Source organism: Adiantum capillus-veneris, chromosome 4 (genome assembly GCF_014529385.1).
Source record: "Adiantum capillus-veneris isolate H3 chromosome 4, ASM1452938v2, whole genome shotgun sequence".
Lineage (NCBI taxonomy): Eukaryota > Viridiplantae > Streptophyta > Polypodiopsida > Polypodiales > Pteridaceae > Adiantum > Adiantum capillus-veneris.
The window spans coordinates 167939517-167964118 of record NC_140934.1 but is presented as its reverse complement, the minus strand read 5'-3'; the positions used below and the strand labels follow the sequence as shown (position 1 = coordinate 167964118).

General features: G+C 43.7%; 1 protein-coding gene and 1 pseudogene across 3 annotated transcripts in view; both read left to right on the top strand.

Annotated features, from left to right (window-relative positions):
• The window catches only part of LOC147460323 (seven transmembrane domain protein), a 106114-nt gene that overhangs the window by 13849 nt on the left and 67663 nt on the right, over positions 1-24602 (top strand). For both annotated transcript variants that reach the window (XM_086511402.1, XM_086511403.1), the window contains exons 2-6: positions 17795-17864; positions 17961-18020; positions 18104-18218; positions 18306-18421; positions 18516-18640. In XM_086511402.1, coding sequence (XP_086367528.1) covers positions 17795-17864; positions 17961-18020; positions 18104-18218; positions 18306-18421; positions 18516-18640 — 486 coding nt within the window. The remainder of the gene's footprint in view (positions 1-17794; positions 17865-17960; positions 18021-18103; positions 18219-18305; positions 18422-18515; positions 18641-24602) is intronic.
• On the top strand, positions 4568-12656 carry LOC147460324 (uncharacterized; annotated as a pseudogene). Its single transcript, XR_015187756.1, has 6 exons — positions 4568-5518; positions 5618-5636; positions 10682-11225; positions 11339-11684; positions 11791-11952; positions 12061-12656. The product of XR_015187756.1 is annotated as an uncharacterized LOC147460324 (transcript).

Below are 24602 nucleotides of genomic sequence, written 5' to 3'. Positions count from 1 at the left end.
TTTCCCACCTTGGCGGCCTTGCGCTCACACCAAGGCTGCTTTTTCCCACCTCACGTCGATTGGCCGGCCGCTAAGTGCACACTGCACGGTCCGCTATCAATGAGTGAAAAGAGACACAAGGGGAGGTTGGACAAGCCCTACTTTCTTGGGTTTTCTGTCACTCTTCAAAAACACGATTAGGAATCGACACGCCCAAAAGGACTTGGGTTACGTGCGACCGCAACAAACAAAAAAAATTCTTGTGGTTCTTTTCTTGAGTGATACAGAACACTGCCAAAGCTCTAATACCAATGTAAGGTGTGGCAGAAGTGAATGTTGAACTTTGCTCAAGATGAGTGCTCCGAACTGTGCTCAAGGGTTCCTTTCACTTATGGAAGGGAGAGCCTTCCGTTCCTTTAGTGAGAGAGTGCAAATGATCACAAACAAAGTGGCAAACACTGTGAATGAAGGTGCCTGAAACTGAGAGATAGAGAGAGAAGAATACGACACCAGAACCTTCCTCCGAAGGCCCCACTCTCTATGGCGAGAGCAGGCTATGGCTATTGATTGCACAAATCTCTACAATGCAATGGACTTGCCGACGATGTCGACGATGATGAGGACGACGACGAGACGGGCTGAAATCTGAAAACGCTAATGGTTGAAATTTGCAAATCTTTATCAGCTGAATTCTGACTCTATGTCGGTGACGACGGCGATGTGATGACGACACTTTGAAAACGCAGATGCTGAAATCTGCGTTTTCCGGGCTGAACCTGCAAATGGTGGTTGATCTAACCGTGCGGTGAGGATCCGCTGCGGGAAGGTGAGGTCTGCAAGGTTTGGGGGCTATTCTGCGGTGTCTCTATGTTGCTGAAAATTGAAAACGCTGATTTCAGTCACAAATTGCTGATGTGTCAAAGCCCTGAAGAAGGGAGCCGACTTGCAGATGCCGGCCGAGGGGCCTAAACCCTAAGAAGAACAAGTAACAAAAGAAGAAGTCCTACCAACTTATGGGGATCTCGTCCGATGGGGCGCCAAGTGACATAAAGGATTAAAATAAAGCATCACACACACACACACACAGGGAAAATCTGCCAAATCTGGCAGATTTTCAAAAATTACGTTGGCTGATGACGTGGGAGGTTGTACGGATTTCTGTGTTTTGTGCTGGTTGATGACATGGTAGGTTGTACAGATTTCCGTGATTTACGTTGGCAGCTTTTTGGCATTGCTTTTGGACCAGGAGCTTTTGAGTTTGAAGGCTTTTCATGTAAACTGCTTTTCATAGGCCAAGGGCCTTTAAATATGTGCTAAGGGCTCATTCTCTGGCATGCTTCCTGGAGAAGGTGCAGAGTCTGGAGTACCGGCTTGTACTGTGTTGATGCAATATAAAGAAATACCGAAAGGGGCGCCAAGGTTTGGGGCCAACACTCTCTGGGGTGGAATTCTGCCACTCCGTGTCGTCTCTCTCTTGCGGTTCAGTTGTTATTGAAGTGCTAAAAGTCTGTTCAGCCTGTTCTTTTCTATTGGCACGTGGTGCCCGTCTTGTGACAGTGGTATTAGAGCATCATACGTGTGCTTTTCTGAAAGCATACCACTCCCACAAAAGAGCAGACAGAGCAAACCATAGACTTCTGGAATTTATTCGAGGTATCTTCGCCCTCCAACCCGGACTCATTAGACACTCCCACCCTTACTTCATCGCGCATCGGGCGCGCTCCTGTCTTCACCGCTCATGTCTTACAGGGCATAAGCCATTAAGATCACTTGTAAGAGAAGGATCCAAGATTTGTTTCGAGCTGTTGTTTTTCTCAGAGATAGTACCATGCAGATGTCTATAGCTACCAAGCCGCAGACTTCCAAGGACTTGGCAAGCTTTCAAGAAAAAAAAATTTACCCGAAGTTATATGGTTTCTGACATCTTCCTTCGGAGTGCAACTTCTGGCAAAGTGGGGTATCTTGAAATGCTTCCCATGGAAACCCTAGCAGATTATAACTTGAAGTTTCTTGACATCTACCAGTAGATGTCTCTTCACGATCAGATGACCTTGGAGGTCCAGTGCGATTGCTATCTTGGGACTATCATCGCCGCCAAGAAACACTGTTTGTCCAAGAGCTGATGGACCATGTTGTGCTGGGGCTCCGACCTTATGGAAGGAATCTAACCCTAATTTTTGGTGTAGGTTTCAGGATGGAAAGTCAGTCGACTTTTCGAGCTCGACTGATGTCGAGATTGCTTTTGAAGTTTGAAATCTGTTTGAGAACTTGTTTGGTGATCCTGTTTCAATATTTGTTTGAATTGGATGGTATCTGTTTTGAACCTGTTTTGGTGCCGATTTGAAATGTTTGACTCTGGTTTTAATACTGGTTTCATTGATTGGTGATTTTACGCCCGGATGGAGTAGTGAGAAATTATGTTTGAGAATGCTTGTTCATACTCATGGCTCGGACCCTTGTGGTTATTTGCAGGGGGAGTATTGAATGATTGAAAAGTGTTGTTTTTTTTTTACTCATGGCCCGGACCCTTGTGGGTATTTACGGGGGAGTATTGTTGTTTTGACTTTGGCCCGGACCTGGATGGTTATGCGGGAGGAGTATTAAGAAGTCTGAGCAGTGGTTACTCTCAGCACCTCCAAATGACGCAGGTTGTGGTTTGGGGGCTTTTGGTTGTAAAAGGCCTCCTCTATATCTCCCGGCCCATATCTTTTTAGGTTATACAGGAGGAGTGATGAGGGAGTCGTTGAATATCTCCTGGCCCGGACCTTGTTAGGTTATGTGGGCGGAGTGTTCATTGGCGGCTTTATGTTTCTATGTCTTGTAACATGCATATGTGAGCATTTGTGTTGCATTGTGATGTGCCAACCACTGAATATTTCTAAATGGATAAGATTGCCTAGATATGTAATTTTAGTGCATCAAGACACCCGTGGAAGACCAATACGGTCTGGGTGTGATGGCTAATTTTACTACACCGGAATATCGATAGTTCAGATCTGGACGAAAGGAGAAGCTAACTCCTTGATCAAAAGAGCCGAAAGGAGAAGCTAACTCCTTAACAAAAAGAGCAAATTGATTGTCCCTCGGGATGTCTCTCGGAAATTTTTGAGCTAACTTGAGTTGTTTTGCAGATATGCTGTAATTGCAGATGATTACTCTCTTTCAAGAACGGGAGATGTCACAAATTGCTGACGTGTCAAAGCCTTGAAGAAGGGAGCCAACTTGCAGATGCCGGCCGAGGGGCCTAAACCCTAAGAAGAACAAGTAATAGAAGAAGAAGTCCTACCAACTTATGGGGACCCCGTCCGATGGGGCCCCAAGTGACATAAAGGATTAAAATAAAGCATGACCCACACACACAAGAAAAGCTGGCAGATTTTCGAAAATTACACTTGCTGATGACGTGGTAGGCTGTACGGATTTCCGTGATTTACGTTGACAGCTTTTTGGCATTGCTTTTGGACCAGGAGCGTTTGAGTTTGAAGGCTTTTCATGTAAACTGCTTTTCATAGGTCAAGGGCCTTTAAAATTGTGCTTAAGGGCTCATTCTCTGGCATGCTTCCTAGAGAAGGTGCAGAGTATGGAGTACCGGCTTGTACTGTGTTGATGGAATATAAAGAAATACTGAAAGGGGCGCCAAGGTTTGGGGCCAACACTCTCTGGGGTGGAATTCCGCCACTCCGTGTTGCGTGTCGTCTCTCTCTTTTAGTTCAGTTGTTATTGAAGTGCTAAAAGTCTGTTCAGTCTGTTCTTTTCTATTGGCACGTGGTGCCCGCCTTGTGACACTATCTGCTGGTCCTGTCCCGGAGAAACTGCAAAACGCTAGGTTGCTCGTTGCTCCAAAAACGCTAGGGCTGAATCTGTGCTTGATGCAAAAATGCTATTGATTTGATGTGGAAATCTGCTATCGCTAGGGCTCATCTGCAATTGCAAAACGCCAGGGCCGACTCTTGAAGCAAAAATGCTATGGTATCTGCTAGGGGGAGGGGGTCTTGCTGAGAAGGTGCACTGTCGGATGTCTAGTCCTTGCTGCCTCTTCTGCCAGAAAGTGCTAGCGCTAGGTTTTCTTATATACTTGCTTAGTCAAATTGTCCTACCCAGTTTCCCAACAAAAGTTACTTAATAATAATAAGTGAAAAATGGCTAAAATAGGGAAAATAGGTCTATGCACTGTAAAAATGCTCTTGATGGGTTATGATAATAATCTGATGATCATGCTGTGTGCAACGAGAGGATATGCATCTACTTTAAGTGTCTGGACATGCAATGGTTTGAGAACAGACTCACAAAAGTGCCAGAACACTTCCTAAGCTAACTGAACTGAACCAAGGTGGCATCTGTACGTACGTACTGATCGTATCAGTACAGTACATCCGTACCGTACCGTACGGTACGTACGGATACGTAGTGTGCCGGTGTTTAAAAAAAAATAAAAATTTGGCCCTATTTCAAGCGCTGGGAGGTATTATCATAAAATGCCTTGAGCGGCTGAATTTTCTGCGTTTCTGGTAAGAACACAGTGACACACATGTACTGTGTAGAGTGCAGTAGACCAGTGAGTGCTCCTCTCTTGTAGGTGATCAATAAGATGCCTCGTAAACCCAACCCAGTGTGGGACACGCACAGCCACGTGATTCGAGTAGTTACTACGTCGGGTCAGCAAGGGACGGGTACTCGTCAGTGGCAGTGCAATTTGTGTGGGGAAAGCAAGACAAGTACTATTACTCGTGTTCTCAAGCATCTTACAGGGATAGGTACTACAAATCATTGCGATGGCTGTGAGAAGATTCCACCTCTAATCAAGGAAAACCTAATTCGAGAGCATTTCTCCTTAGCATCGAGTGCACCTTCGAGGGGGTCTTCGATTTCACAGGATGCCTTGCAGGATGCATTACTTGGGGACCTTGGTGACAATCCAAGAGATGGAGGGATGGGTTCTGGCTCTCAGGCTAGTGTGCCCTCCACTGTCGGCACTAGTAGGAAAAGAGCTCGTGTAGCAGGGCATGATGAGGAGGACATTGGGGATGAACGGTCTACAACTCCCACCAATGCATCGAGGCAGAGCACGTTGCCGTCACACGTAAACTCTCAGTCTTGGGTGAAAGAGAGACAAAAGATAGCAGAGATGGAGATTGCTCGCACTCTTGTAGAGTGCAATATTGCATTCAATGTGCTTCGAACAGATCAATGGAAGAGGATGGTTAGAGCCATTTCTCAGGTTGGCCCCATAGAGTCGTGGACTGGCTTGGATTACAACAAGATGCGTACAAGTATGCTAGATGAGCAGAAAGCGGTCATTGATAGAGCAATCACTCCAGTAAAAGCTGGGTGGCAGACTTTTGAGTGTTCTATCATTTCTGATGGATGGAGTGATGTACGTAGACGCCACATCATCAACATTCTAGTCTCCTCTTGCCTTGGTACCTACTTTTTGAGAGCCGTGGATGCCGGAAAGGCAGGTGAGAAGATCACTGCAGAGTTCATCTACAAACATATTCGTCAGGCCATTCTTGAGGTGGGAAAGGAGAATGTGGTGCAGGTAAATTCAATCTCCCCATCTTGCTGCTAGCATCTCTTCTCCTTGTGTTTTTTTGTTCTACCTCTACTATTTCAATGTACATTGTTTGGCTACTTACAGGTTGTTACCGATAATGCTAGTGTTGGAATTAGGGTTGCAGAGAAACACACACAGCTTGGAGAAGACGAACGAAGCTCAAGGCACACAATAGAGAGTGTGTTAGTGTGCAATGGAAAGATAGATAGCCCTAGAGTGATGGGCGTATATACAATGCACGGGGGAAAAAACCTGCTAAAGAGGGAAAAAATGCCCCGGCGGTCCTAGTGTGTTCACACACATCACTACCACATATATATGGTAACAAATCCCCCTTGGAGTGATGTGGTGAACGAGAGCTGGCACATGAGTAAAGGGAAGTGCCATGCCTTGAGGACAGGATTAGTCCACAAAGGGGAGTAAGCCCAAAGCTTTGCGGAAAGCTTCAAGCTTCTCACGAGACAATGCCTTTGTGAAAAGATCTGCAAGGTTGTCCTGTGTTGACACATGAGCCAAGCTGATCTCTCCTGTTGAGAGCCTCTCCCTGACCTAGTGGTAATGCACCTCAATGTGCTTTGTGCGAGCATGAAAAACTGGGTTCCTCGCAACTGCCAATGCGCTCTGACTGTCAGTGTAGATAGTGTTGGCAGTGTCTTGTCCAACACCCAAATCAGCCATAAGGCGTCTGAGCCATACACACTCAACTGTAGCTGTGAAGACTGCCCTGTACTCAGCCTCACAACTCGAAGTGGCCACAGTAGGTTGCTTCTTGCTCAACCATGATATACATGAACTGCCAAGCATGAAACAAAAACCACTTGTGGACACTCGCGTGTCAAAACAACCAGCCCAATCTGAGTCCGAAAAAGCATGTAAGTCTGGCGGCAATGATCCCCCCTTGGGATAAAACAAGCCAAGATGTAAAGTGCCACTAAGGTAGTGGAAAATCCTCTTGACAGCCTGCCAATGCTTAGACCGTGGGCTATGCATAAATCTGTTGACCTGTGAGACTGCAAACGGAATATCCGGCCTCGTGTTGCATACATAAATGAGGCAGCCAACAGCAGTTTGGTAAAGAGTGACATCAGCAGGATCACCAGCATCATGTAGACTCAACTTCAAACCTGTTTCCATGGGAGTGGCAATAGGTTTGCAATCCTAAAGTCCAAACTTACATAGCAATGTCTCTATGTAACTTTTCTGACACAAGGCAATACCACCATCACACTGCTTAAACTGTATACCCAAATAATGATGCAACAGCTTCAAATCTTTCATCTTGAAAGTAGCATTCAAATCAGCCTTAAATTCAGCAATATGTCTCTCATTTGGTCCAGTGATCAGCAAATCATCAACATAAAGAACCACAATGAGAAGTACATCACCCTCACGCTTTACATACAATGTGCTTTCTGTTGGACTGTTACAAAAGCCTTGTTTGACCAAATGAGTGTCAGCTTTCTCATACCAAGCACGAGGAGATTGCTTCAACCCATACAAAGCCTTGTTACATTTGCACACTTTGTCCTCTTGTCCTTTTATGACAAAACCGCAAGGTTGCGTTACATAAACTTCCTCAAATATGTCACCATTCAAGAAAGTAGTAACAATGTCTGATTGATGTACATCCCAACCAAAATGAGCTGCCAATGCACATAGAAAACGCATAGTAGTCATACGACAAGTGGGAGCAAAAGTCTCTTCATAGTCTATGCCTTTTTGCTGTGCATAACCTTTTGCAACAAGTCGAGCCTTATGGCGATCGATCTCACCATCCGGCTTGCGTTTCAACTTGTAAACCCACTTCGTACCAATGGCCTTTTTGCCAGGAGGCAAATCACATAAAGTCCATGTGTCATTTTCTATAAGTGCATCATATTCTGATTGCATGGCAGCCATCCAATTTTTTGAATTTTGTGCTTCATCAAAAGTCAGAGGCTCCTCAACATCATGTAAGCTAGACACAGCCAAAGCATAACAATCTGATGCATAAGATGCATGGCGAGAGCCTGAACGAGTACGACTAGACAAAGGTGCATCCAATTTACTGTCACACAAAGTGTGCACCAGCCATTTTGGCATACCTCTAGCTTGCTCATTTTCAGCCCTTTCCTCTACATCATGTACATCTGCATCAGTAATAGGCTGATCTAGAACATTTTCAGAAACCCCCAAAGGCTGTACATTTGCCTCATTGCAACTTACATTCGTATTTCCACCACTGAAAAGAGGCAACAAAGTGTCATAAATGTCCTGTGAGCTTACATTACTGTCTCTGGTACATGACAACAAGGGCTGAACAGAATCTTCCACAAACACTACATCCCGTGAAACCAGAATACGTTTTGTTTGCGGATGATACAACCTGTAAGCTTTGCTTTCAGCACTATAACCAACAAAAATACATTTGACAGCCTTATCATCCAATTTTCTGCGCTGCACTTGTGGCACCAAAGCATATGCCAAACAGCCAAAAACACGCATGTGCTCAATAGAAGGCTTTCTATCATGCCATGCTTCATATGGAGTAATAGACTGCAAAGCTTTCGTAGGACACCTGTTAAGTACATAAGTGGCACACATAATGGCCTCAAGCCAAAAAGAATACGGCAAAGCTTGACTCTTGACCATACATTGTGCCATTTCCGTCAGTGACCTGTTTTTCCTCTCAGCAACACCATTTTGCTGAGGTGTATAAGGCACTGTACATTGGTGTTTTATCCCACGGCTAGCCAGAAATGCATTAAATTCATGAGACATTTACTCCCCCCCTCGATCAGAACGGAGGGTGCCCATAGTACATTTCGAGACATTTTCGGCCATAGCCAGAAATTGTTTGAAGCACATAAAAACTTCGGACTTCGCTTTAAGCGGAAATACCCATGCATGCCTGGAGTAATCATCAATGAAAGTCACGAAGTACAGGTAATTGCCCAAGGACGGAGTTTGCATGGGCCCACAAACATCACTATGCACAAGCTGCAACCTGCATGTGGCCCGAACTGAACCATCCTTTGGAAACTTAGAACGCTGCATCTTACCCAAAATACAGCCTTAACAAACATGTTTGACAGGTGCTTCAAGAGGTGGCAAAGAAGCAACCATATCAGATTTTTGCAAACGTAGCAAAGTGGCAAAATTCAGATGACCAAAACGTGCATGCCAAAGTTTTGCATCTTAAATAGCCCTTGAATCTGCAACAGCATTTGCAAAATTTTGTCCACACTTGTCATACAAAGTGAGCTTATATAGCCCACGGCACAAAAGCCCAGATGCAACAATTTCATCACCGAAACTGAGATCATGAACTGTACATCTGTCATCCACAAATTTGACTACAAGTCCAAGTCTAGCAAGTGCGGATACAGACAAGAGATTCTTCTTGATCCCAGGTACATAAAGTGCATCAACAAGTGTGAAGGAACTGCCATTAGCAGCAGTGAGCACAATCTTTCCAACTCCCTGAACTGGATAAGAGGCATTGTTGGCACAAGTGACTGAATTCCCATGAGGGACAGACTCGAGAGAGGTAAACAATTCACGATGTGAGGTAATGTGCTTTGTAGCACCACTGTCGAAATACCACACATGTGAATCTGCAGCAACTGACAAGCATACATCATGGACAGTAGGATTGTAAGTGCACTCTGCACTAAACTCCCATTCTGCATCAACATCAGCAACACAGTCTCCTTTCACAGAAGACTCAACAATGGTTGCATTTGTAGTGGAACCAGCATTTGCAGTGGAACCACCCTCTTTCTTCTTAGCCTCTTTGGCCTTCAACTTAGGACACGACTTGATTAAGTGATCATTGGCTTTACAATAATGGCAACGCATCTTCTTTTTGCCCTTATCACCAGAATTGCCAGACGAAGTACTGCCAGCAGAAGCATTAGAAACAGAATTTTTGCCACTCGCAGCAGAACCATAAGAAGTGGCTGCATTACTGTTACCACCCTTTCTTTGAGAAGCAATAAAATCCTGTTCAACTGCACGCTGCCTAGTTCTATGTTTTCTAGAAAGTGACTCTTGCAACAGCAATGTGCATAATGCATCAAACTTGACAACTTCAGGATTTCCTTGGGTCATAAGTGTAAGTACTAGCAAAAGTCTGGTAGGAATTTGGTAAGGCATCAAGAACAGTCTGCACAAGGGAACTATCTGAAATGACTTCACCTGCAGAAATAAGCTGCTCATTGATATCCTTGACACTAGCAAGAAAAGTGTCCATATCATCTTCCTCATGCATAATCTTCGACTCCAGCTCTTTACGCAGGAAAGCAATTTTAGCCTCATTGCGGCTTGCATAAAGACTTGCTAAAATATCCCAAGCCTGTTTTGCAGATTTTGCTGAACGGATGTGAGGAACAATGGTGCGCTTCACAGACAACGCAATCAATGCATGAGCCTGCGCATCCTTAACATCCCAACGAGCTTGTTCTGCCGTAGGCAAAACAACTCTAACAGTTGCAATCCTTGCAGCAAGACCTGCAACATCCTCAACATCGCGTACATCCTCAGAACCAGGACGTACATCAATGCCCTGCACAATGTTCCAGACACCCTTTGACACAAGAACATGTTGCATCATATAAGCCCACATAGGTTAGTTGTCCCCATCCAACCTGTCCTCAGCAGCAAACATCTTGAACACATCTGTGTTGTTGTTGTCAGCCATGGTAAATGCTGCACCTGATGTGAAAACTGCCCGAAAATAGGAGAAACGGAGCGGGAACAACCTTTGCTATATAGCACAAACCGTAGAAGACTATTAGGCACATGTTATGCAGAAAACGGCACTGACAGAAATTCTGCACAAAATGACGAAATAGCCTGTGCAGTTCTGCTTGTAGTGGAAACGGAGGCCGAAATGAGCCCAAATCAAAGCCCGGGAGGACGTGACCTGCTCTGATACCAATTGTTGGAATTAGGGTTGCAGAGAAACACACAGCTTGGAGAAGACGAAGGAAGCTCAAGGTACACAATAGAGAGTGTGTTACTTAGTGTGCAATGGAAAGATAGATAGCCCTAGAGTGATGGGCGTATATACAATGCACAGGGGAAAAAACCTCCTAGAGAGGGAAAAAATGCCCCGGCGGTCCTAGTGTGTTCACACACATCACTACCATATGTATATGGTAACAGCTAGCAATTGCAAGGCCATGGGTGATATGGTAGAGAGGGATTTCCCTCGCATTGTGTGGACTCCATGTGCCGCCCATTGCTTAGACTTACTCATGGAGGACATAGGAAAATTGCCATGGGTTCAGCCTATTGTGTCCGAGGCAACGAGGATTACCACTTTTTCCCGCAAGCAGCACCAAGCTCTAGCGATTTTCAGGAGCCACAGCACATTGGATATGGTGCGGCCCTTGAAGACCAGGTTTGCATACATGTACCTTGTTCTTCAGAGATTGTACAGGCTGAGGGACCCACTTTTGTAGTCTGTTGTGGATCCAAAGTGGCGCCTAATGCGCCATGCAGAACAGGAGCCTACCAAGGCCATTCAGAGGAAGGTTCTAGATGAAGCCTTCTGGACAGAGGTGCATAGCTTTGCCGTGGCTCTTCAGCCACTCTTTGTTCTCTTGCGCGTGACAGATATGGAGGGATCTATCCTTGGTCTAGTATTTCACCTTTTCATGCAAATGAGAGGACACGTTGAGACATGCAGGACACTACCTCTAGAGCGGTAAGTATTAAGAATCATTGATTCATTAGGTTTCTTACCTTGCTTTTTCTGAAATAGAATGTTAGGCAATCTGCCAATCTCAGATTCAATGATTGTTCTTTTTGAACTTGCAGACGGAACGACATTCTGGCTATTGTAGATAGTCGATGGCAGTATATGCGTCGTCCCATTCATGGGATGGCAGCTATACTCCATCCCTTCTACAAGAAGCCCGAGCTTTTTGGAAACATGGCCTTGCTGACCCTTCGTTCGGAGTACCTCAATCTCATGTTTAGCGAGGATGAGCAGTTGATCATAGATGGTGAGATGTCAAGCTTCATGAACAACTTGGGTCCTACTTTCATGAGGAGTGTTGCAGTGAGACCCGAGGCTACCAAGCTTCCCCTAAGTTGGTGGCAGAACTATGGAAGTTCAGGTCTCTTACAAATTTGCAAGCTAGCTCTACGTATTCTCTCTCAGGTACTCAAGTTGTAACACGTTTGTGAGTTGTGCCTAAAATGTTGACCTTGTGCACTTTTGTCCTCTAAAGATTTGCACCTCGTGTACATTACTACATTGCCATCAGGATTGTTCAGCTGGCACTTTTGAGCGCAATTGGAGTGCATATTCCTTGGTGCACACGAAGATCATGAACAAATTGAGCACGACCCAGCTAGAGAAGGTGGTGTACTGTCAAGTGAACATGAGGCTAGTGCACTCTTTCCATGCTTTGGGAAATCCCAAGCAGGTTTGAACTTTGTTCCATGCTTCAGTCCGCTAAAGGCTCGTATATAGACTAGGTTGAATTACTTGAAGTATCTTTAATCTATATGGATTTTTATCAATGTTGGTGCAGGTGGATCCTACGGAGGTGAAGATGGTTCCAGACCCTACACGAGAGGAGATAGATACTCGTATTAGAGACGAGCAGGAGGAGATACTACGAGAGCTTCATAGAGAGTTGGAGAGTGTGGATAGGCGAGTCACCAGGTCACGCCCTCGGGCCTTGAGCATCCCTCTCCACAGCAGAAGGCTACGGATCCTGACATCCTACGGCGAGAGAGCATTCGGATTGGGAAGCTTCCAGTACGCAGACCTCGGGTTCGAGCGAACTCGGCTGTTCGTCTCCTCCAGACTTCAGAGCAGGGTGATCCACATGAGGATGATGCAGACACACCAGGGGACCCAGGATTTACAGGGCCAGAGTATGATGATGAGGGCAATGTCCTCACAGAAGCAGAGATGTCATCTTCATCGTCCTTTGATGATGATGATGGCTTTTGAGTGTGCGGTTTTTAGTGCTTACTAGTTATTGGAGTTAGGACTTCAGACTTCAGACTTGGATTTATCATTTTCGTGATTCACTATTGATGCTCTTAGTTTTGTGACCATGGCAGCAAACATTTGATACTATTTGTTTTTAGACATTGATCAATGGTTAGCTAATCTCAGCTTTGCGTTTTCATTGTTCGGTTAGAGTCGTGGACTCCAGTTTTTGGCATTTGTAACGGTGTACTGTTGATTTGCTAGTCTTTATTTGAAGTCTTGGTAAATGCATAAGTAAATGTATGAAGTTCCCCCTGTTTTAGGCTTTGTAAAAAAATGACGAATTTTTACGTACCTAAAACTCAATCCATTCTGTACTACGTACCTTACGTACCGAATATGTACCGAACACTACATACCTAACTACCTTGAACTGAACTGAACCCTAGTCATGAAGTAGCTTGTCCACGTACCATAGGGTTAGATGTACACGTGACACATATTCGGATGGTCAAGACAAAATCTTTGGATTCTTACTGTGAGAGATTTTGGGATGTCTTCTTACTTGCTTCATCCTTTAAGAAGATCAGTTTTAAGGAGCAGATTGAACGGTTCTGTTGTGGACTTCCTAAAGAGATCCAAGATTGCTGTCTTGAAAAGAAGTCTGAGTCCATACAACAATTGATGGGACATGCGAAGCGGGGATTTGCTATACATTCGGGTAACTTGACTTACCCACCAGTCGACAAGTCAGAACAAAAACAGACGACAAAGAGATACACGATCTCGATTGACAAAAGATTAGGGATAGATAGAAGAACAGAGAGAATAATATTTCAAAGTTGGAAAATGTTTTGAATGTGGAGAACAAGGACACATTGTTGCATGATGCCCCAAGAAGGCACAAGAATGAAATTGGTTGACAGATTGGAAATAGAACGGGGGGAGGAGATACTCGTTCTAGAACAGATATTAGATTGAAAATTATGGATGAACTAGCATTATTTTGCTTTATGAATGAAATAGGACTTTTCTAAAATGATTTTGATTTAAGTATGAAACTATTGTTTTATGGAAGAACCTGCTATTTGTGAACAATAACAGGATTAAGAATTAGATGATGATGGTTTTGGAGCAGTGATAGCTCCTGAATGAACCTGATATCGAATTATGAATTTTGAATCACGAATGATTCAATGGAACTGTCGTGCGCGCATAAAGAGTTCCTGCGGGATGAGATGGCCACACAACTGGAACTGAATGATTGGATCACTCTGTTCAGTATGAACTAGTGATGGATTGGGATCCCTGGAAATAATTACTCACACACGACAGTGTTGGAGTACAGATGGAATGATCATTCGCACACGACAATGCTGGAGTGCAGAAATCTATGGACATGATCGCAATATGGGATTAGTTAATCCGACATTAGTGAGATCTGGGATAGATCTAGATCCGGTTACTAAATACGTTGCCAGGAATCATGGTCCTAGATCAAAACCGAATCCTTGGATGTGATCGCGATATGGGATTAGTTGAATCGACATCAGTGAGGTTCGGTGCGGATCTAGATGCGATTGCTAAATATGTCGCGAGGAATCACGATTGTAGATTCAATGTGATGTGATTTGTTTTCTCGAGGCTCCCCTGGCATTACCTTATAGTTTAGGTGTGAAACCCCAAACCTGCAGAAAAACACGGTAGGTTGTAATTTTCTGTTTCGCATCGTTTTGAGCGGAGCAAACACGTGTACACGTGTCTCAGAAGCTCCCGCACGCATGGGACAGTTATCTTGTAAATCAGACGAGTTTTCATGGCAAATGCACAAAAAACCGTCAGAATTGTACATGGTCATTTGAGAAGCCCTACTAGTGGGGCATTACCATATGTGCGAAGGGGAGAGAGAGATGCGTGAGAGAAAATCATCGCATTGCATGAGACAAGGGAGAAGGCAAGCTATCCATTAAAACTGTGATCACCTGCACCCACTACTCACACACGCTGTGGGGCACAATAACTCAAAATCAGCCTCCAGCCTCAAAAATGGGCATCCCTTCTAGGCAGGGACTTTTGGAACTTGAGAGTTAACCTGCATGTTGCTCTCCTACTGCCATGTGTCAAGTTTGCTCCTTTTGGTTTTAATTCCTAGTACCCACCAACTTATAAAGTCAAGGGAGAAGGCAAGCTGTCCATTAAAACTGTGATCACCTGCACCCACTACTCACACACGCTGTGGGGCACAATAACTCAAAATCAGCCTCCAGCCTCAAAAATGGGCATCCCTTCTAGGCAGGGACTTTTGGAACTTGAGAGTTAACCTGCATGTTGCTCTCCTACTGCCATGTGTCAAGTTTGCTCCTTTTGGTTTTAATTCCTAGTACCCACCAACTTATAAAGTCCTGCGGAGGGGCCTAAATGACTTTAATTGAGCCTAGCTACTTCTTTACTAGTCAGATTACAGTGGCGATTGGCCCAACCATCTCGTGGCTACCTGGCCTTGACTCTTGTGGATGAAACTCTTGGCCAACGGCCGTTTCACACTGGCCATGCAATGTCCGGGCATTTGTGATTGTAACAAGAGGGTCCCAAAAATTAAATAGAAATCAAGGGAAAGAAACCAACAAATATATATAGTGGTTTTGACAATTTTGTGAGAGTGCCCTAAAGCTCTTTTGCTAAAAACAAGGCGCCTAAAAAGATTTGCAAGTCAATGCTTTCAAGAATTGGGATTCAAAAAGCAGCCGGCAGCCCAAATCTGCCACATTAGCAGCCACCGTGGTCTCTGGAGTCTGCCGTGATTGGCAGTGCGAAATTTGGGCCATACGGATTTGCACCGTCATGAGACACACACACTCTCTCTCTCTATCTCTTTCTCTCTTTCAGAGTCTCCTCCATCCAGTCATCGGATATTGCCACATCATCACCCATCACTTGTGGTTTTGAGTTGCAGAGTTTGTTAATTCTCTATCTACAATGCTCTCTCTCTCTCTCTCTCTCTCTCTCTCTCTCTCTCTCTCTCTCTCTTCCCCGCACCTGCACACACACAAAATACAGTAGAGTATCTCTGTTTTTAGAGAGAGAATATTATGTTATTTCTAGTCCCTTCCTACCTAGATTTGAGTCTATTTGACATTTTAGAACCTTGGCCGAGGTATAAAAGCAAACTTTTGTAAAAAAACCCTTCTGAAGCTCACGTACAATTTCTGAGTTCTATGTACTCTCTTGCAATCTTCTCTTGTTCGTAGCTCCCTCGCAGATAGTCTATTTTGAGTGCCGTTTGCTCCATTGTGTTCGTAGGTGAAAGCTCTAGGCAAAATTGTAAGTATCTCGCGATGAATCCTCTTCTTAATGTGATCATAACTCAGGTTTTAGGGCAGCATTCCTTAACTATTGGGTGCATTCCGACTTGAAAGGGACTATGTCAAAACAGCCCTCTAGATAATAAGCTTTTTTTTTGAAAGTGATTGAATGTGGATTTGAGAGCAGATTCTAGAGAGAATTTGGCAGGAGAGAGAATCTGAAATTCAGTTTTAGAAAGAGAAAATCAGCACTCTCTAGAAAGAGGAGAATGAATCTAGAGAGTTAAAGTCAGTGTGTGGCATACAAGAATTATGACTTTGAGAAAGAAATTGGCATAGATCACCTTCTTGGGGGAGAGAGTCTGTGACCGGCTAGACGGACACAATAATCAGTTGCGTCTATGACCTTGACGTGAAAACCCTAACCCTAAAACCCATCACCTCGGTAGTTTCCAGCTTCTCCGCTTCCGACTCACGTGCCTGTATGTCCTTTAGCTACACAACTTAAGCAAGTTGTGACATCAGTTTTGCTGTTTTCTGTCAGTTTTGGAATTGTTGCACTATTTGCACCACCTTATCAGGTAACTTACTGGTTTGTAAGGGCAAACTAGAGACATTGATAAGAAATTGAACACATCCCTGTTACAGTTCTTGACATACATGATGTGGTGTAAAGTACGATTGATACTAAAGTCTTGGGATTAATTTCAAAGAAAGCAACATCGTTCTTTGTAGATATTGCGGCAACCGAAATTCTCATTTCTTGGTGGAGGTGAGAAGAGTTACAAAGACACAATATAAAGCTAGAAAATACAAAGCCTCTAGAACTTGTAGTATGAATAATACACACGTTTCTGTCGCCTAATTCGTGACCTTAATGCAACTTAGAGTCCTCTAGAGTCCAAGATAATGGGCTGCTTTCGCTTTGTTAGCGTTTTTAATGCAAAGGGGTGTCAATTGTCCTGACATGGATGAAAAGTAGTGATAAGCTTATGCATTTCGCGTGAGTCGGTAATTTTTTCATGTTTGACATTTTTGCTGTTAAAACCCCAAATTACACTATCTTTTGGGACCACATAAAACTTTCCATGCAGGTCCCCCTTAATGTATCTTTTCCTGTAACATACTGTGGGTTTGTTCTAGAAAATGACCCAAGAGAATTTTATGTTTCTTCTGGTTTTTGCCTTTAGGCTTGTCATTTGTTGTTTATCTAATTCTATCTGGCTACATGTTGAGTAGGTAGTTTTGATGTCCAGATAGCAAACAACTTTTAGAGCCTTTTTGTAGGCTTCTCGCCCTTGTCTATTTCAAGGGCGAGAAGCCTACGAAATAGGCAAGCAAAGATGTGCCTTCTTTCTTCTTTGTCCTATTACATTTTCAGGCTTCAACCATTGTTGCATCCATTTGCGCACCTAACCCTATGTTTCCGTACAATATGCACTGTAGGCATCGTACGTTTGTATGGATCGGTTCACCTAACACATGGCGCTTTTTTTTATTAAAGAGGTGTGGTTGAGCCATACTTTCAGCTCTCGAATTCTTTACTTCTAGATTAATAGCATGATCGAGATCCTTAGTGATCATTGACTAAACAATGAGCAGAAGATTGTTCACAAACGATGAATACTAGGTCCAATGTTTTCAAGTTCTTAAAAAGAGTTTAGACTAGCTCTGTCAATTGTATGGCATAGCTTACTTTGATTGATTTTCATTGTTAGCCTTACTTGAAAGATCTCCCTTACATATGTAATTTATATGAACTGTAATGGTAGAAGTGAAAATAAGCTCTTGTATTTCTTTTTTAAATACATTGTGTACTCTACATACCGTATCTGAGGGCGGCATTGGGCATGTTGTATGCGCACCTAACCACCTTGGCTTCAGCACATGCACAATTTGTCAATCACTGCTGCTGTATTTTTCTTGCCTCATGCCAGAATTATGTCCTTGAGAGGTCTGGTTTATGTTGATAGTTTCTACTATTTACACTATTTTTCATCCTTCAAAGAAACTGTTTTGCAGATCTGAGTATGACACATTACGAACGTGCTGGAAGGCAGCCCTTGTGTACCTAGGAACTACTCTTGTGAAGGTTTTCTTACTTTTCTATAACCTCAGGCTGGCAATAAGTGCATCAGTAGTGTGAAGTTTGAGCCGCTTCTGATTAATGAAAATTTTCTCTTTGCAGCTTGTATGTTTAGCTACGTTTCTGCAGGTTTCAGAAAATGACACTTTTGAGCTTTCTCAGGTATGGATAATTGTATGCCCCTTGTAGTAAGTACATGTTTCTGTTAAATTGTTTAATAAATATTTGTATTGCTCATGTTGCAGGAATCACTAAAAGCACTCATTGGCTTTTTAGACGTCCTTGGATTGTATATTGCACTCACACAACTTACATATCGAAACATCTCTCAGAACCACAAATTCCAGGCTGTTGGATTGTGTGAGCACAAAGAGAATTTGTGGCATAGCAATGAAATTTTTAGTTTGCATTATGCATCACTAATCAAAGGAGTTTTACCCTTTTCAGGTTGGGCATTTGCGGATTCGCTTCTTCATAGACTGGCTCCACTTTGGTTAGGAGCTAGAGGTTTAGAGTTTACATGGGATTACCTTTTGCAAGGGCTTGAGTCTAACGCCAGCTTGGTATTTGCAAACTGACTTGGAATCTCTTGAGCAATTGAAAGAGTATGAGACTCTTAATTGCATACTCATTGCTTGTTATATCTGTACCATGCAGGTATTTACAATCTCATTTGCTGCTCTTGGCTCATTAATGTGGCTGCGCAAAAACAAGCCCAAATTTATTGTGCCTCTCATTTATGTGGCTGCTGGGGTCCTTGCCATTATGCCTTCGATTGTCAGGTTAGTATCGATGCTCAATGTCTTTGTTATGAAGATCAAAGCATATTTCCAATAAGGAATCACTGTAAACCGTGATACAATATTACTAGTCTTTGACTTCATCCTTTAAAATGTCTTCTCGACAAGCATGGCGTAAAAGGAAGTTGAAGCGTATACTTCTTGACTAACAACGCTTGTAGGTTTCTTCCCCTTTGGTATGATACACACATGTATGTGTGACTAGGTGCGTATACATGAATATAGAAAATTGACCTCAAGGGGGAGGTGGAATCCTCATACTTCATTATGTGTTTTTTTTCTCATTGGAAACAGAGAATTTGGACGTAGAGTGTGAGAGCAGAGGTCCCTCGGGAGTTGTACTTGGCAATGATTAATATAAAAAGAAATACTGGAAGGGGCACCAGTCTTTGGGGCCAATACCTATGGGCACGGAACTACGCCGGGCTGTGTGGACTCTCTCTCTCTCTCTCTCTCTCTCTCTCTCTCTCTCTCTCTCTCTCTCTCTATTAAAGCTCAGTGATTTTGAAGTTTTTGTTCGTGTGTTGCAATTGATTTTCTCGCTTGGAGTGTCCAAGCCTGTTACAGTGGTATCAGAGTACATAAAGATTCTTCTTCTACTGAGGGTCCGATTCTTTTTGCTGTGCACACAATTTTTTGTAAAAGAATCTTCGTGTCCCGACCTCGGACTTATTAGCCTCGTCTTCATCGCTTTGTCTTATAGGGCATAAGCCCTAAGGAATGCCAGATTATACATGAGTTGCCGTGGAGAATTTGATAGAGATAACACCTCTCAGCTAGAAGGCAAAGGAAAGTTTAAATTCGATGTGGGAATTGAATGAAGATTTGGACAAATTTTTAGTAGAAAATTTTACAAGAACGGAGTACAAAAGTGAACTGCAGGTTGACATATGTATGAACAGATTGACTAAGTACTCCAGAGACCGGAGATTTGCGAAACACCTGAAGAATTACCCGGTTGGTGAGGTTTACTCAAGATGGTGTGAGGCCATTGATTCTCCTCTCAGGTCAAGAGGAAAGCTGGAAGGACAAACGAGTGCAGATAAGGGGAACCGATAAGGGGAACTTGTACTTGTAGAAAGAGATAGATAAGAACTCTTGAAAAGAAGATGAAGCAGAGGACCACCAGAAGATAAGCCAGAGAGTTACAGAGCAGCAACCAAGTGTGGAAGAAAAGGAAAGACGAAAGCAAGACTTGTACTAGATTTTTGTGGGGACCGCCGACTTTGATCAGATGAACAAAAATACCGAGCTTTGCACAGCATGGGGCAAAGTGCGAGACCAAGAAGCCCTCATCTTTTTTGATGGAGGAGCGAAGGCGAACTTCCTTTCTCTTGAATTGGCGGCTCGACGTGGAATTACGCCCGACAGGCTGCTGAGGCCATGGACGGAGGTAGTTCTAGCGGCACCAAAATGGGATGTTGCCATTACATCGGTCATTGGCAAACTTCGTTCGCATTGTCACGGGTAATTAGGGCACGAGGACTTTTATATCATGCCTGTGGATGGGTGTGATGTCCTCCTAGGAATCCCTTGGTACCACAAGAACAACGCCGTGGTTGACTATCGGGCTAAGAAAGTGACTTTGACGAATGAGAAGGGCAAAGAGATTGTATTTGGTGGAAAAAAAAAGCTGAAAGGCGAGTCCGTCTCACTTGATGAAATCTAGTTTTTTTTAAACTCGATTTTCTTGAAAGAATTGAATGACGATTGAAGGTCGAATATGTTTGGCCTCGAAAAGGAACGACAAGATTTTCTGCAAGCTTAGGCTGGCTGTTTCTTTGAGGGCTTACCAGGCGAGTTGCCTTCTTCACATCCTAAAGATCACACGGTTAATTTGATTCGCGGTAGTACACCACCGAACCGGCCACCTTACCGAGTTAGCCAAGCCCAAAATGAAGAAATAATGAACCAGGGGAAAGAACTTTTCGAAAAGAGTCTCATCCAACCTAGCACTTCACCGTTCTGTTTACCGGTGTTGCTAGTACTAAAGAAAGATGGATCTTGGAGAATGTGCATTGATTATAGAGTTCTCAATAAAATCACCATCTAGAACAGATTTCCTATCCCAAGGATCGATGATATACTCGACAGACTTCAGGGGTCTACCTGCTTTAGTAGAATCAATCTGAAGAGTGGTTATCATCAGTTCCAAATTACTTTTGGAGACGTCTACAAGACAGTTTTCAGGCTGACTTTTGGTTTACATGAATATTTTGATGGTGCCCTGTGGCCTTACGAATGCTCCGACTATATTCAACCGCATGATGGATAGGATTTTCGGAGAGTACCGATCAATTGTGGGCACTTTCAACATTATTTCTTCTTCAAGAATGAAATTGAACATAGACACCACCTTTTGCAAGTTTTTCCAGGCACTGTGGAACCATAAGTTGGTTATGAAAGCAAAAAAGAGCGAGTTTTTTTTCTTGCTTGAGATACATTTCTTGGGACACACCGTCTTAGCAGAAGGGGTAAAGATGGACCCGGCCAAAATTGAGACTATTGGCCTGATTTGATGAATGTTCATGAGGTTCGAAGTTTATCTTGGCTTGTGCTCATATTATCGGTGGTTCATTTGGAAATTTGCAGAGATAGTTTCTCCTTTGCATTTACTGACCCAAAAAGGAGTCCCTTTTATGTGGGGACCGACAGAGGTGAATGCTTTTCATACTTTGAAAGAAAAATTGACTAGCCGACCAATGTTGGCTTTGCCAGACTTGCAAAAACCATTCGAAGTCTACCGTGATGCTTGTGGTCGTAGTCTTGGAGCAGTTTTGATGCAAGAAGGGCATGTCATTGCTTATGAAAGCAGAATGTTTTCACGGCCAAAATTGGCAGCACAAATATATGAAAAAGAGCTATTGGCAATGATCCATGCACTTACACAGTAGCGACACTATTTACTCGGAGCTGACTTTACAGTTTTTACGGATCATCAGAGTTTACGCTACTTCTTTCAGAAGTAGCTTTCGGAAAAGCAGATGTGATGGGCTAACATCCTCTCACAGTTTCACTTCGAGATAGTCCATGTTCAGGGACAAAAAAATTTAGTGGCAGACGCATTGTCTCGGAAGCCCTTGGTTCTAGCTATTTCCTCGATTCATCACAAAAGCTTCTAGGATATGGTTGATCTGTACGCCATCGATCCTGACTTTGCTAACATTTTATCAGCATACAGAATGGGGGGAGGCTATTCCATACGAGATGGCTATTTGATGCGGAAAATGATGTTGTGCGTTACATAGCCTTTGAGGGAAAAGGTCTTGACAGAGTGCCATTGTCCACCTTTTACAGGCCACCGCCGCATAGATATCACCTTGAAGGGTGTGGAGTGTTACTTCTATTAGTCGAGGCTTAAAAAGGATGTGGATGACTTTGTTTGCAGTTGTTTAATATGCCAAAAGGTCAGGAATAAGACATACGGACTTTTACAGCCTTTTACCCATTCCCACCCGCCCTTGGGAAAGCATTGCTATGGATTTATCTTTGATCTCCCCAAGACTCAAAGTGGGCATGATGGCATTTGGACAGTCATCAATAGATTCAGTAAGCAGGCTCATTGCTCTACGGTAACGAAGACAAGATCCCTGGTCTACTAGTTCTTTTGGAGGGCAATCTGGGAGAACATTGGTACGCGGTTGCAGTTCTCATCATCATTCCACCTGCAGATAGATGGCCAATCTGAGACAGCCAATTCAATGGTTTTGGATTTGTTGAAGTCTTAATGGGAAATGTATTTGCCCTTGATGGAGTTTGCCTACAACAACACACGGGGAACGCGCCGTTTGAAGTATTCGACGGGGCTAAGAAGTTCCTAAATTTCTAAGCACCAAAGACAAGAAATGTTTGAAGGAGATTTTCTTTTGAAAAAGTCTAGAATGCCATTGTAACAAACTTGGACACTTCAAGTCTAGACTCTTGTCGTGACACAATAGAGATTCACTTAGAATACTTTAGAGTTACTGAGTCGACACGGCCTGGCGTAGTTCCGTGCCAAGAGAGATTGGCCCCAAAGACTGGCGCCCCTTTTGGTATTTCTTTCTATATTAATCTTTGAGCAAAGTACAACTCCCGTGGGTGCTCCCTCTCAAACTCTGTGTCCAGATGCTCTGAGAAGCGAGAATCCCTTGGGCTTATTTATTGATATAAGGCATGCCAAAAGCAGAGCCCCAAAAGCAGGTAAACTCAAAAGCAACTTGATCCAAAAGCTGCCAGCAAAAAGCAGTCAACGCAATTGATGGAATTCCGTACAGTTCTGCCACGTCAGCAATCAGCGCGTTTTGCGGTAGTCCGTACTGCAGTGAACGCAAATCGCGACCGTCTGTAAAGCAGTTAGCAAAAATCGTGGCCGTCCCTACAGCAGCCACGTCAGCAGTTCTGTCACGTGACACATCCAACCCTATGTGTCTGTGGACAAGCTACAGCATGACCAGGGTTCAGTTAAGTCTAGTCTAGAATAAGAAGTGATCTGGCACTTTTGTGAGTCTGTTCGCAGATCGTGCATGTCCAGACACTTAGATTAGATGCATATCCTCTGGTTGCACACAACATGAACATCAGAACCCATCAGATTCCATCAGGAGCATTTTTACAGTGCATAGACCTATTTTTCCTATTTTTGACATCTTTCACTTATTATTTTTAATTGACTTTTGTTGGCAAGTAGGTACTAAGTTTGTATAAGTAGAAACCTAGCGCTAGCACTTCCTGGCAGTAGAGGCAGCTGGAGCACTCGCTCAACAGGCAACTTCTCAGCAGAACCCCCAAGAGGCCTAGCGTTTTTGCATCACAGCAGAAAGCTAGCGTTTTTGGACCAGATCAGCCAACGTTTTTTCATTGGCAACAGCCTGGCCACAGCAAGAAGCAGCAAACTCTCCAGCGTTAGCAGATTTTCACCGCAAGGAAAAAGATCAGCCCTAGCGTTTTTGCATCTGCAAGGCACTTCAACGTTTTTGCAGATCTTCGAGACGGAATCCCCACAAGCATCAGTGTTTTCAGTTTTCAGCAATCAAACTCCACAGCAGAACCCCCGAACCTCGCAGATCTCACCTTCCCGCAGCAGTTCCTCGCCGCACGGTCAGATTTCGCAAGGTTTACAGATTCAGCTCGGAAAATACAGATTTCAGCATCTGCGTTTTCAGCGCGTCGTCGTTGCATTGTCGTCATCGCCGTCGTCACCGACATAGAGTCAGAATTCAACAAATAAAGATTTGCAGATTTCAGCCCTTAGCATTCTCAGATTTCAATCCGCCTCGTCGTCGTCCTCATCGTCGTCGACATCGTCGGCAAGGCCAAGCATTGTAGAGATTTGTGCAATCATAAGTAGACCGCTCTCGCCATAGAGAGTGGGGCCTTCGGAGGAGGGTTTGACAACATTCTGGTGTCGTATTCTCTTCTCTCTCTATCTCTCAGTCTCAACACCTTCATTCACAGTGTTCATCCACTTTGTTTGTGTCCATTTGTCACGTGACACATCCAGCCCTATGTGTCCGTGGACAAGCTACAACATGATCAGGGTTGAGTCAGTCCAGTCAGTCTAGATTAGAAGTGATCTGGCACTTTTTGTGAGTCTATTCGTAGACCGTGCATGCCCAGTCACTTAGTGTAGATGCATATCCTCTGGTTGCACACAGCATGATCATGAGTATTCCCATCAGAATCCATCAGTTTCCATCAAGGGAAATTTTCAGTGCATTTAGCCTATTTTCCCTATTTTTGACATTTTTCACTTATTAATTTAAGTGACTTTCCAACAAAAGTAGGTAGGGCAATTTTGCTAAGAAAATATATAAGCAAACCCAAGTTAGCACTCAATGGCTGAAGAGGCAACAGGAGCCAAGCTCAGCAGGCAACTTCTCAACAAAACCCCTTGGTGGTTTCTCCCTCCAAGCAAGAAGAACCTTCCCCCATGCTAGCGTTTTCTTCATCAGAACCTTGCCCT